This window comes from Pseudoliparis swirei, chromosome 9 (assembly GCF_029220125.1).
Source record: "Pseudoliparis swirei isolate HS2019 ecotype Mariana Trench chromosome 9, NWPU_hadal_v1, whole genome shotgun sequence".
Taxonomy (NCBI): Eukaryota; Metazoa; Chordata; class Actinopteri; order Perciformes; family Liparidae; genus Pseudoliparis; species Pseudoliparis swirei.
Genome location: NC_079396.1, coordinates 19274883 through 19289394, shown reverse-complemented (window position 1 = coordinate 19289394; position 14512 = coordinate 19274883). Strand labels below are relative to the sequence as shown.

At 43.1% G+C, this 14512-nt stretch overlaps 1 protein-coding gene across 3 annotated transcripts in view; it reads right to left on the bottom strand.

The window, feature by feature from the left end:
* The window catches only part of src (v-src avian sarcoma (Schmidt-Ruppin A-2) viral oncogene homolog), a 29503-nt gene that overhangs the window by 9061 nt on the left and 5930 nt on the right, over positions 1–14512 (bottom strand). For 2 of the 3 annotated variants that reach the window (XM_056423270.1, XM_056423271.1), the window contains exons 2-4: positions 1365–1626; positions 1178–1277; positions 212–229 (exon numbers count right to left, since the gene is read on the bottom strand). In XM_056423270.1, the coding sequence (XP_056279245.1) occupies positions 212–229; positions 1178–1277; positions 1365–1617 (371 nt within the window). In that variant the 5' untranslated portion in view covers positions 1618–1626. The remainder of the gene's footprint in view (positions 1–211; positions 230–1177; positions 1278–1364; positions 1627–14512) is intronic. The other variant, XM_056423272.1, reaches the window with a different exon arrangement.

Sequence of the window (14512 nt, the reverse complement as noted above, 5' to 3'; positions counted from 1 at the left end):
ACCTGGATTGATTGAAGTGATGCAAGGCTTCCCAACTTCCCCAGACTACTTCACTGAAGGTTCAGGGGCTGCAATGGCAGAGTTATGTGGTCTGTGCCTTTCTAGTGAATTGGTATTACGGTGCAAAAGTACTTTATATGCTTCAGGTGACACAAACACAGACACAGACAAAGGGCACATTCAAATACAATTCCAGGGAAGCTTCACAAACCTGCAGTTCACCTTCCTCCTGTAAAATAAATTGTGATGGTTTTGTGATGAAATGGAAAAGAGAGATGAAAGGGAAATGATGGACAAGGAAGGGGTTAAAGAAAGAAAGAGAGCACGTTATGAGCTGTTGAAGAATAGCAGAGTACAGATTCATAACATGGTGCATAAAGCTATGACTCTAGAATATTGAAATCAAAACATAACTTGCTGACAAGGGAGGCACAACGATGAGGCAACGTCGAAAAACATGCAGGGCGCACACCAGTATTATAATAAAAGCCTTTTAGGTCACTGTGCATGGCTGAAAGATGTATCATAAAGCTATGACAAGCCATCCTGATGCCTAATTTGACTGTGATAATCCGTAAACTAAGCCTTGAGATTGTTAATGGATTCTGGTTGTACTTGACCCAATAATGATCCAGGTCTTGGCTTAAGGGGCCAGATGCAGTGCTAATCCACTATTGTCCTCAGTCCCTGCCTTCTAGGTCAGCAGTTTGTTAGTATGGAAGCAGCACTGGATGTGCAGCACGACAATATTTGGTTCACTGCACCTCTATTGATTCATAGTGCAAGCACTAAAAACAGGCATGGCTCCTTTGAAACAGGTTTGATTTGTGTTTGGTAACTGGGTCTCGGGGAATAAGCAATAAAAATAGCCACATTCTTACTGAGGTGGGCCGAGCAGCGAGACATAGTTGGGTTCTTTTGTGAATGAAGCAAAGATTGTGCAGGAAAGCGTCAGCAAGGTCTACTGAGGAACCCCGTTTCTATGGTTACAGTGAGTTTCAGAAAAGCGACAGGCATTTCGGGGTGCAAAGCAGCCAGTCAGAAAACTGAGCGATAACTCAGACAGACAATCTGTGGACGTGCCTATGTGCAGTTACCACTCAGCATTCACACAGTGAGTGTATGTGTGACAAACATAGATTTTAAAAAAGGACTTGTGATTATGTATTTCCCTTACGTGTTGTTGACTATCTGGAGGCGTTCGCCCTTCCTGAAAGAAAGGTCTGACGCCGTTCTAGACTCATAGTCATACAATGCCACAAAGGTCGTCACGCCTCCTGTTAGGAGAGAATGTTGAGCCATTACCAAAGACATGTTGTATATACAGTGAAAACAACAGACACAAGAAAATCTAAAAATCTCACCTGCGAGTGTGATTCTGTTGGGAGAGGTGACCGCATTGTTCTCCACACCTCCAAACAGGGACATCTCTGCATTATTAGTCATAGGCTTATTGCCACCCAGACCTCCATCCATAGTGGGACTACGACTAGGTGTTAAGGACTGTTGATTGGAGCTGAGGTGGTGGCCGCCAACTCCTCCGCCAGAGCTGAGGTTGCCTTCGAGGCTGCGGGTTCGCTGGCCAACATCCTTTGGCTTACTCTTGGATCCCCCCATGGCCAAGGCCTTCAAAAAAAGAGGTAACAGTCTATGAGACCGCAGGTACAACGAAACAAACTTAATTGAAATTGCATTACAATTGCACTTTCAAAGATGTTGACTTTCAATAAAAGATACTTTTGCATTGACACTACTTCCTACAGTAAACTCATCATAATCACATAATAAGTTTGCATCAGATAGACATGCTTTATTATGTCACTTATTCAGAATACATTCCCTGGAAAAATTCCTCTGACTGCAACCAGGGCAGATGCAGAAACCAGAGACGGAATGGAGACCACGGCTCTAAACCCGCCGAGACACAGTGTCATGTGGACCACATGAACCACAACTTCCCAACGGACAGAGGGGCAGCTGCCACTCCACAGTTTCCAAACACACCCATGAGATACATTTCACCCTACTGCCACCAGCTGAGCACATACACGCCGAAGACGTGCATTCCTGCATGAACATGTGTCGGACACAGAGGCACAGAGCCGTCTGAATGTTGCAGTTCATAGCTCTATTATCATATTGAGCATTGAAAGAAGTCAGTTAATTTATCTAGTCAAGCTGTAATGTGTGGGGGGCAGCGATCTTTGACAGGGAACTGAAGCAGTTTCTTTTGTAATCTATGCTCTATCCATAGCCAGCAGACCATATTGGAAACAAGTTTTATCTCGTAGAACACAGGGGTTGCTGATCTGCGTATTGATGAACTTTGGTAAAATAGAAGTAACCCTTTAAAAACACCAAAGTCACACAAGAACACACAGCCAATCAAGGCAGCGGTAGACTGGAAACTCTGCGAAGATAATTACTATATTTTCTCTCCAATGGAGTCTAATGGCTTTGGTGAGAGCGGAGACAAGAGAGATAGACTAGAGCCGACTCACAGCACGGTAAACCAGCGTACACTTAAAGCGATATAGATTCTTTCAGGCGGTTCTTTCTTTGAGGGGTCTAAAATATGTTTTGCTGCGGCCCCGTCGTCAGCACTACATTACTTTGCTTCTAAGCAACACACTATTTCTCCAAACACGGGGTGTGCCGACCACAAATCACTGACCATAGATAAGAACCTCACTTCAAAACACCTGACCTGTCCCCTTTAACCCTTGTGTTGCCTTCGGGTCATTTTGACCCGAATCAATATTACACCCTCCCCCCGCCTTCGGATTAATTTGACCCCATTCAATGTTTAATGTCGGTGTTCTTTCGGTAGTCAACAAACAAACATAAAGTGCCTCACACTTAAACTTGGAAAACAATATTAATTCTAATAATTTTCTGGAGGTTTTAATTGCTGGCGTCAAATTGAACCCAAAGGGTAAAATATGTTAGTAAATATAAAGGTAACAGGAGGGTGAAACATTGAATCGGGTCAAAATGACCCAAAGGCGGGGGGAGGGTGTAATATTGATTCGGGTCAAAATGACCCGAAGGCAACACAAGGGTTAAAAGGTGAACTGAAGTACAAAACTCCTCAATCTTGAAGTATACTGAATTACTTCATTGATCAACAGAAGATTGATCACTAACAATTATGACAAGCACTTAAACTTTCCATTTATTTGCAGCCACACTAGCAGCATTGTGAGGTTCTGCTTAAACACGCTGTTGCTTCTACCAGCATGCTAACATGATGTGATCATGTTGATGTTTCGTAGGTGTAATGTTTAACAAGTTGAATGAAATGGTTCAACAATGCTATTGGTGGGGATGATGGAAATACCGACCAACTACAATTTTATCACTATAGGCGCAATGCAGAAAGAAAAGAAAAAAAACGCTTAATATTCAATGGTTCGAGTCTCTTAAATGTGAGGACTTTTCAGTTTTGTATAATTGTAAATTGAATAATCTCGGACTGTTGTTTGGACAATACAGGCCAACTGAAGACATAATCTTGGGCTTGAACAAACATGTGCTTATTTACACATGCAGCAAAAAAGAACATCATAAGTCCTTAGAGAAATGTCTTTGACACCATGAAAACACAAGACCGATATTCATATTTATTTAGCTTTGTTTTGGTCTCAACCAAATTCTGCAAAATGCATGTTTCTTAAGTGCTTCCACATATTGTTTGTTGCTGGGGAGAAACACTCGGTTAATCAGAACTCATTTGCTAATTGTTGCTGCTGCAACAAGGCTCATGGGAGACTTGAGAATGAACAAAGCAGTAACATTATGGGTTGTAAAACTAAAAACATATGCCTGAGGGATGCTAAATTGCTCTTTAATTTGGATGAAAGGTGAGGTGATAACTCCCTGTGGTTCCATCGCTACAAGGGAGTGACCCTCTTGACATTATTGCTAATTTGACCACATGTTAATTTGAAACAATTGATTGGTGTAGCTTTTATGGTAAAAATATCACCACATGAATTGATAATGAATCGTCAGTTGCAACTCTCCTGTGCAGCCACTGATGCATTTATGTGCTCTACGTGGATCATAACATTTGCTTGTTCATGTTACAACAGTGAAGTAGTTCCAGATCGATTCAACCAGTGTGAGCATAAGGGAGTCATTAGATGACAGTGTTGAAAATCAGTGCGTTTTTAGCTACTCTCCCAAAGCCTGATGAGAACAGACCAAAGGTCAAGAAGGCAGTTTTGGATTGGATTTGGACTCTACATCCGTTCATGAATGAAGCTTCCCGGGCTGATGAAGTGGCTCTAATAAAAGCTTAGTGCCAGGAAGTTATTACACTAAGCCAAGGATAATTTAGAGACTCAAGCCTGTGCTATCATGGATAGACATAGCCCTGGGGGTCCACTAGGAAATACTAATTTACAGAAAACACCAAGGAGGGGTGGCTGAGGAGCCCCTTTGATAAGCAGAGGAGGATCACAGTGCAAATGGGTAGTGTGAGGATGCTCAGCCCTCAGCTGGCGTCACCCTGCCTGACTGTTGCTATTTAGGAGGCCGTACATCTGTTGGATCTGACATTGGAGTCAGTCTAATCCTAAACAAGAGACAAGCTTTCGATACACAGGCGAGCTGGCGTGCTGGCCTTCAGGGCAATGCAGCAGTGACATATGTCGGAAAATGCGTGGCCCAAAGACGAGCACAGTTATGTCACCGCGGAAGGGTTATTCGCAAAGCTGTCACTGGTGCTTTTGCGTCTCCCCCCCCCTCCCCCCCTCCCCCTACCTTATGTCAGACTGGCAATCTGCTGGGAAAGGGGACATGGGCTTTCAGTCAGTTTTGGAGATTCCTATGGATGCACAGTATGTGTCAGTGCCAATAAGAGAAATAAAGCAGCAACAATGAAAGGAAGGGAGGAGTGCTGGACGTGCATTTTGGGTTGGCATCATATATTGGGAGGGCGAGTAAAACGAAGAGGGGTCAATGGAGCCGGACAGTCGATACCCCACAACTTCCCCTCCCCCTCTCCCCCCCTCCAGGGCATGTCTGTGTCAACGGGGGTCGCATCCCAGCGAGTGTGACATAGCGTGCAAAACAGACCAAAAAGAAACTGCAGACACAACGATGTCTGCTCTTTGTGTGATCTGTGTTCTCCCCCAGCAAGCTCACCGGTTTGCATAGCTATCGGAGGCAGAACACAGCGGAGACGCCTCTCATCTACAGTTGTTGGCTGAGTAAAAGCTTTCCCCGTTCCACGCAGATGCTTCTTTCACTGTCGGGTTGTCGCCTTAATGAGGGATAACTCAGAGAGCGCTTGGATTAGACATTATGTGGACAGACCTCTGCTAAATACTGATGACTGATGCTGACATGCTGAACATGCTTGTAGGACAGCAGCTGTGCATGTAACATGGCATGTTATATGATTTAGTAACTCACGAAATTTGAAGATTGAAAATAATTATGTTTGTCCTAATACTCTGACCTAGACAAATAGGCAAAAAATTCCCGGAAAGGGAAGACCGAACGGAGTAAACACCAAACGGAGCACCAAGAGAGCCTCGGGCCTTTCTTCACACTCAGTTTGCAACAAAACCATCTTTTGTCAGCTCACAGCAGGCGGTGTAAATAAGACACAGAAGTGGCCTTGTAGCTCGCAGGCTGCCATATCGTAGCAGTTTTTAGCTCTAACAGCCGGCAGGAAATATGGAAATGAAGGAAGTCAGGAAGACAAACAATGTCATGTTTGGCAGGAATCATGTTTGTGTGTGTATCATCAGAAGCTGATGGTAACGAGAGCCTGATTCTGCCCTAATAGGGTTGAGGTACTGTAACAAGCACCACTGGGTGGGGGCTACATTAAAAATCCCTCTAGCAAAGTGGGGGTGGCTGAGTATGTGTTTAATTATGCATAAGATCTGACAATGAATTCCAAATCCTTCAAGTCTCCTGGTCTTTTGGTGAATGGGAATAGTCTTTGAATATGGCTGCCGGGGTTGTTTTCCCTCTACAGGATGTTGAATATCCCTCTTTTATATTGGATATGAAAAGAAAACAATTACGATCGCAGTCATTGAAATAAAAGAAAAGAGGTCGTGTCTTTCAACCATTAAATAGGCTTCACTGATGGAGTCTTTGTCAAGGCAGGATCATGATACTGGTCCCATTTCCCCCAGCAACACAGGCGTTGTAATCAAGTCCGTTGCTCTGGCTCGTTTAAGAAAAGTTTTTACAAGAAAAATCTTTTCAGAAAAGATCAAATCGTCATGTACATCAAAATTGAAAAATCCTGCCACATATGTTCTGCATGCATGTTTAGTGAGAGATTCCCCACTACGGGGCTGAAGCAAACACAAAGTAATACTGAGGGAGACGGTGAAACTCTGCTATGTGACGTGGCATGTCAGGGCTTGTATGTTGTGATGACAGCTACAGTAAAAGACCACTCACTTCCACCTCACGCTGCTCGCTGGTATTGGCCTGTGGTCGGGCATGTTCTGACAATCTACCTTCACTGATAAAGACCGGTCTTTAATGCCTCAGGCGGCAGGTTAAAGGTCACAATTAAGCTTTTGCTGAAACAGTACAATCACAACAATGAAACTTTTGTCTGAACACTTCGCCACATTGTAGGAATAACAAGTGTTCCCTAATCACGGCAAATGTTTCATTTGTCCCTGTTCTCATAGGATGATGGATCACTGAGGGCAGGCAACATGTGTGTGGCAGCAGGGGGTGTTTAAGCTCGGCTGCAGAGTGGGTGGAGCGGGGGTGTGGTTCAGGGAACGGTGTCTGATTGTCATCAGCTGGTCTGATGGGTAATCAGTCCAGCTGATGACAATCTGTGTTTTGTGTATCTGCGAGGCTTTGTCTTTAAAGGAGCTGGATGGACTGAAGACGGGAGTGGAGTGCCGAGCAGAGACGCTGTCTGTGGTCTGGGTTAATAAAAGATATTACCAAATATCACTCCGACTACTCATTCCGTGGTGCTTATAGGGAGAACCTCCTATTGATGGCTAGAAACCTGTCACAATGTGATATTCTAAAGCCCATGCATTTTGAGATGAAAGATGTAATACATACAGAGGTAACTCATAAAATATAGTTATTCACACGACATTAGCATTTTGTTTAGATTTATTTAAAAGAAGGAAAAAACCAGTTAAACACCCCAAAGCAAGTCTCTTTCTCGGCTCTATCAGCTTCAAGTTACTGTGACTAGTTTAGACATGACAGCAATGCAGACCTACATCTATTATGCAGGCATCTGAGATAAATTCAAAATATATAAAAGAGTTTCTAGCGTCTTAGTTGCTGGTCATATCAGACTGACGGGGATGTGCCAAGACCACTTATAAAAAAGTACATTTCGGAACAGAAAAGCACAGTGTAAAAGCGAAAAGTTAACATATAGGCCTGTTCTGCCAGTCTTCTTCTCTCTTTTTTTTAACGTACATTCCATTTGAAGCAGACATGCTTCAATTGGTATGTACGTATGAGTGTGTCGACAGGGTACGTACACAGTCTGTGCATGTGTGAGTGACTGGTCCTGATGGCTGATGCCTGGCGGATGTATTCCTGGAGGTTTTGGCTCCTGCGTCACCAGCCACCAATTGTAGCATAATCCAGCCGTGCATGTTCTGTCCAGATTATTTTCATCTATTCCCTAATCGTGTTCACCAAACGCCGTGATGACATTCCATCAGGGCAAACAACTCGGTGACGAGACATGATAGACCGGTCAAACCACTGCAACTGTAGCTGCTGCTAGGCCTCGGAGCCCTGCTGCTTATCTCGTCTCAACAAATCCATCTGCTGTGGGAAAACGGCAAAGAAATCTCCACCTACAATAGTTTACAAGCCACTGATACAGTTTGATAAAGTAACGCAACACTCATGCTTTATCACAACAGGTGGGCCGGTTCCTGGTTCTGGACAAACATCGGTTGTCGTTGAGTGTCATCTTGTTTCTCTTCCCCTTAAACAAACATAACATAGAGGAAATGGCTGCTTGGATGTGTTTGTACACCACTGAATCCCCCGCACAGGTTACAGCAACTGATAAGTATCCATCCACACTTCCCTTTAGGTTGATCTTCACAAAGAGCTAAGGCGAAGTAGCACAGCAGCAGAGAGTGTGTTTTAAAGCGTGTGGCGTTTGCAGCTCTTTTGTTTTGTAGGTCCACACTGAATCAAACTATGAACTCGGAGCTGCTGCTCTGTGTTTGGAGGTGTGAAGGTAAACAGACGCCCCCGGTGGCAAGACTTTGCTGAGTCCTGGATAAAGTGCGTGTAACGATCCCCCTGGCCCCGCCCCCCCTCTCCCTCCCTGTGCTCCTGTCACGGACAGACACAGGAATGGGAAGGTGGTGAAGTCAATGTTTACCATTCCACACACACACACACACACACACACACTTAGTTTGTTGCCATGGATGCGATTCCAAGAATTCCACAAACCAACACACTACAGAGATGTCGTATAGTTGCACACACACTTTCTGGGCCAGAACACTGCATGCCTATCTGATGTAGTCAAAGGCAAGATTAGCGGAGGCTCCATCTCTCTAAATTATGTGCGATATCTGTCACTCCCTGGGAACATTTGGGAGAGAAAACAGAAGAGGGGTGAGACGGAGTGTGAGATAGTGACAGAGATCACCTGAAGAAATTATTTCCATTGTGATATATTTCTGGGAAGATTCCCATTAAAAACATTTATGTTGACTCATTTCCCCAGTCTCTCTGTATGCTGAAGGGTTTGGGCTTCTATAATAGGATCAAAGGCTGTGAGCCCTTATCCCTTTCTGTGAGTGCCTATTTGTTGGTTCCTCACCACTGGTATTTGTGCAAAAAAAAGCAACTTACAATGTGCTCAGATCACCTTTTTGTTTGCCAAATACCACACACACACACACACACACACACACACACAGCAAACCCGACCTTTAAAATCATATGACATCTCTTGGCTCATGGAGCTGAGCAGCTGGCCGCTCTATCTTTAACCCCGTGCTTACAGAGGAATTCAATTCAGTTTATTTGTATAGCCCAATTTCACAAATTACAAATTTGTCTCGGAGTGCTTTACAATCTGTACACATAGACATCCCTGCCCTTCAGGGGAAAAAAGGAAGAAACCTGTAGGATGGACAGATGCAATAGATGTAATGTGTACAGAAGGACAGATTTAGAGTTAAATACATTCAATGAATATGACAGAGTGTATGAATAGTTCATAGTAGGCATATTCGATCCATCAGGCAGATGGCGGTGGGGAGGAGGAGGCGGAGTCTCAACAGGACAGTGGAGCGTAGTCAGCAGAAGAATTCGACCCCAGACGCATCCATCAGGCAGATAGATTATGCGTCCTCAGGTCCGATGACCCCCCCATGGAGTAAAGTCAAAAGGACTTCCGGGAGAAAGCAGAGTTAGCGTGTGATGTGTGAGAGATGAAAAGTGCATCCTAAACGCCCCCGCAGCTATAAGCCTATAGCAGCATATCAAGGGGCTGGACCAGGGCAAACCTGATTCAGCCAGGAAGGTCTTAAGTCTACTCTAAACGAGGTGACTGTGTGCTGGTTCCATAAAAGAGGAGCTTGATAACTAAAGGCTCTGGCTCCCATTCTACTTTTTAAGACTCTAGGAACTACAAGTAGTCCGACAAGCTGGTGACAAGCTCCTTAAGATATGATGGAGCATCACCAATCAAGGCTTTGTAGGTTAAGAAGAATTTTAAAAGTGATTCTTGATTTTATGGAGCCAGTGCAGAGCAGCTAGTGCAGGAGTGATGTGATCTCTTTTCTTAGTTTTAGTGAGAACACGAGCTGCAGCATTCTGGATCAACTGGAGGGACCTAAGAGATTTATTAGAGCAGCCTGCTAATAAGGAGTTGCAGTAATCCAGTCTCAAGTAACGAAGCGTGAACCAATTTTTCTGCATCTTTTGAGACAAGATGATGAAAGAATGCAGTCCTTGAGATTTGCTTACGTGGGAGTTAAAGGACAAGTCCCGATCAAAGATAACGCCAAGATTCTTTACAGTGGTGTTGGATGCCAGGGCAATGCCGCCTACAGAATCCACATCACCAGATAATTGATCTCTGAGGTGCTCAGGGCGGATTAAAATTACTTGGTTTTGTCTGAGTTTAACATCAAGTTGCAGGTCATCCATGTTTTATGTCTTTAAGACATGCTTGAATTTTACAGAGTTGGTTGCTCTCCTCTGGTTTTATCGATAAATATAGTTGAGTGTCATCTGCATAACAATGAAAGTTTATGGAGTGTTTCCTGATAATATTGCCCAAAGGAAGCATGTATAAGGTAAATAAAATTGGTCCAAGCACAGAACCTTGTGGAACTCCGTGATTAACGTTGGTGGTGTCGGCGTCATCGTTTACAAATACAAACTGAGATCGATCTGATAAATAGGATTTAAACCAAATTAGTGCCTGAAATGCCAATCGACTGCTCCAGTCTCTGTAACAGGATGTCATGGTCAATGGTGTCGAATGCAGCACTAAGGTCTAACAAGACCAGGACAGAGAGGAGTCCTTTATCTGCTGCCATTAAGAGGTCATTTGTAATTTTCACCAGTGCCTCTCGGTGCTGTGGTGTTTCTAAATCCTGATTGAAATTTCTCAAATAAACTATTATGATGTAAAGAACACAAACTGATTTTGCGACCACTTTCTCAAGGATCTTGGAGAGGAAGGGAGGTTAGAGATGGTCTGTAGTTAGCCAATACCTCTGGATCGTTTAATAACAGCCACCTTGAAGGGTGTAGTGCGTGGCCTGTTAGCAGAGACACATTGATAATATCTAATAGAGACCCAATTAAAGGCAAAACGTCTTTAAGCAGCCTCGTCGCCTTATAAAAGCAAAAGCGTTTTAAGCAGCCCCTGCTGGATGGGGTCCAAGAGACAGGTAGAAACCGTTGAAAATAATTGGTCACGGTTGATGGGAGAAAACCCTCCAAATATACGAGGACAGATTGGCACTGGTTATGGGCAAGAGATTATTAATCTTGTCCACAATGTTTTTGTCCACTTCCAAACAAAAAACACTGCTGGCACCAACTGCAGGTGCATAGATTTTCTGTTATCCCCTGTTTCTAATCTGAATATGACATACACCAAATTATTTTGGGATTGAGGCTCAGTGAGAACAAATCTGGGCCATTTTAGATGAGGTGATTGATTGGCTTTTGCAGTGAAAGGGAGATATCTCCTAAAAGAGTTTGTTAAACGAAGAGTTCAGCATTTCTAGAAATGTGTTAAAGGTTGAACGGGAAGATTAATACCACTTTCCTGCCTGTGTGCTTAATATGACACCTGTTAGCTTAATTTAGCACAGCAATTGGAAATAAGGGGTATTAATTAATAACTAGGCTGGCCAGGAAGTAAAATATGCCTTCCAGCACCTGTAAAGCATGTTATATTGCCTTTGTTTGGATTAGAAAGGTGAATTTGTGGTTTTACGAGGGGATTTTTAATATCTTCAAACACAGCCTGGCTAGCTGTTCCCCCTTAGTTCCAGTCAGTATGCTAAGCTAAGCTAACAGGAAGAGCCATGGACTCTGCAGAGCCCCCTGATTATTATTATTATGTTCCCATCTTCTGTCTTCTCCTTGAGCTCGTCTGGATCCAGCTCCGCGCCCTCCATCCCCGGCGTTGTGTCAAATCCCGCACGCCAACACTGAGCCCAACGAAAACCCTTCCCACTTTTACAGCAATTACATAATGGATTACATAATTGTATGTTATGCGTCCCCACAGTGGGACGCTTGTCATACAACAACCCTGCCACACTTACAACCAGGTCAGTCCAGACATGTGACATCTATCTTGACCAAGTCATACAGCACAGAGTCTAGTTGCACCAGGCAGTGACTTCACACACCCTGTGGCTGTGTATTCATTCCACAATCATTTAGCACATTTGTTTGTGAACTGTATCCTGCTATTTAAACACTCACCTCTGAAGTTCTTGAAACCCTTGTCTCTCTGTTACCTTCAAATCCCCCCCCCCCCCCCCCCCCTGGAGTAGACCGTAACAAAAAAAACGTTCACAAAAAGTAGCCCCGTATGGTTTAACTGAGACGTTCGACTACCCTTCCTAGACTGGGTGTGACAGCCCCGGCTTAGACGAGACAGACAGAGGACATTACTGTAATTTCCTCTTCTTAGCTCATCAGGTTTGTTGCTAAACGGCAAATACAGTCCAGTACGAGAACCAATATTTACCATTGCACAATAAAACTGTTTATAGTTTCATGTTCATAGGGATGGGAAAGCATAATATGAACACTAAACAACCTCATGTTAAAACACATGCCCTGTTTTATAGCAAGGTCTCGCAGCTGTTCCCTTATCGCTCGTGATGAATACAGACACGCATCCAGCAGCAGCAGCAGCAGCAGCTATCATTCCTCCTGAAAACCTATGCGATCCGAGGCATCTGTGGCATGCACAGTCCCCTGCAGGGACCTGGGGGTGCTCACTGTATTGTGTTGATAGGGGGGGAAAGCTGCGTATTGTTCCTTGGTGGCACATTGAATACCAAGAATAGATAGAATACTTGAAATCTGCTCAACTGTTTCCAAAGAACTCTAGCTGTACGTCCCTTTCTCGCTGTTCTGCTCTCATATAAACACGCTCATTAAGTGAGACTGATGAGCTGTGTTCAAACAAGAAGCGGGGAGAGAGAGGAGAAGATAAATATAATCCTCAAGGACTCCCCCCCACCCCCCTACCAGTCTTACTCGCTCACTCTCGGTCACCCCCTCCCCTCTCGCACTCTTTGCCCTTAATTTCCCCAATCCTCTCAGGAGAAGGAAAAAGGTGAACATAAAGGATCTCAATTCCTCTGATGTGTCAGCCCTGAGTCACGAGAGGAGAAACATCAGTTTGTTTAGTCTTTGCTTACCAAACATTGGTGAACTGCTCGTAAGGGAGTGGAGAAACATTCAGAAACAAGAGAAACTCTTTCGCTGGTAATGCGACATGACAAATATACAAGAGACGCCGCACCAGCATGCAATTTAGATCTTCTGCAATATCATGTGGGCCGAGGTTTGAATGCTTCAGAGTAACTTAATGTCGCAATGTCCAGTGGATCCTTAAAATCGCCCCCTCTCATCACATTTCAAAGAGGCAGCATTTGATGAGCTCAAGTCCGCATTGACTTCCAAGTGCCTCATGCTTCAGTAACCTAAGGCTTTCACCATTTAACTTCTCATCTGCACAGCCAGGCAGTAAGAGAAATCCCTGCAGCACAGACATCTAAAGTTCAACTATGTATATAAAGCTACATACATATACAGGACTGTCTCAGAAAATTAGAATATTGTGATGAAGTTCTTTATTTTCTGTAATGCAATTAAAAAAACAAAAATGTCATGCATTCTGGATTCATTACAAATCAACTGAAATATTGCAAGCCTTTTATTCTGATTTATTGCTGATTATGGCTTACAGCTTAAGAAAACTCAAATATCCTATCTCTAAATATTAGAATATCATGAAAAAGTATACTAGTAGGGTATTAAACAAATCACTTGAATTGTCTAATTAACTCGAAACACCTGCAAGGGTTTCCTGAGCCTTGACAAACACTCAGCTGTTATAAATCTTTTTTTTTACTTGGTCTGAGGAAATATTAAAATGTTATGAGATAGGATTTTAGAGTTTTCTTAAGCTGTAAGCCATAATCAGCAATATTAAAAGAATAAAAGGCTTGCAATATTTCAGTTGATTTGTAATGAATCCAGAATGCATGACATTTTTGTTTTTTTAATTGCATTACAGAAAATAAAGAACTTTATCACAATATTCTAATTTTCTGAGACAGTCCTGTACATATTGTTAGGTTGTAATAGTTTATTTTGATAACATCTGCAGAGGTCTTATGTTTTAAATTAATACATATAGAAAGATATTATAATAGAAAATATTAGGGAGAATATTGATATTGTTATTAATGTATTATGAAGCATCGGGGTAATGTTTATTCAATGCAAATGTAAATGGAAAGAATTAATGTATATTGCATGAGAGTGACTGTATGTTCATATTATAGATTGACGAGGCTGGTTGAATTCCGTCAAGTGACTTACAATAACAAGGGACATTTATTGTGAAAGTGACTTTAATGCGGACAATAACAAGACGGGACTCTTATTGTGAAATTACTTGTTTAGCGACTTGACCGGAAGTGACGTTTTGACCGGGCCGGGGACATTGAGTATAAAACTCCGTGGATTAGAGAAATCGGGTCTCTTCCACGGGTATTCTCGACGCCGGAAGGAGGGCGGAGGAGCCGATGAAGATCACGATCGTGAGGCCTTGACTGTTTGTTTTACCCTTCCTGCCATTAAATGTTGATAACTTAATTCACGTGCGTCCGGAAGCCTGTTTTCCATCATTTGCGAAGTGCCCAGTTTCAGAATTACTGAACAATATACAGGGAGAAATAGCTGCAGATTAGATAAAATAGATAGCATGTTAACATGCCTCAAATATATGAAAGTG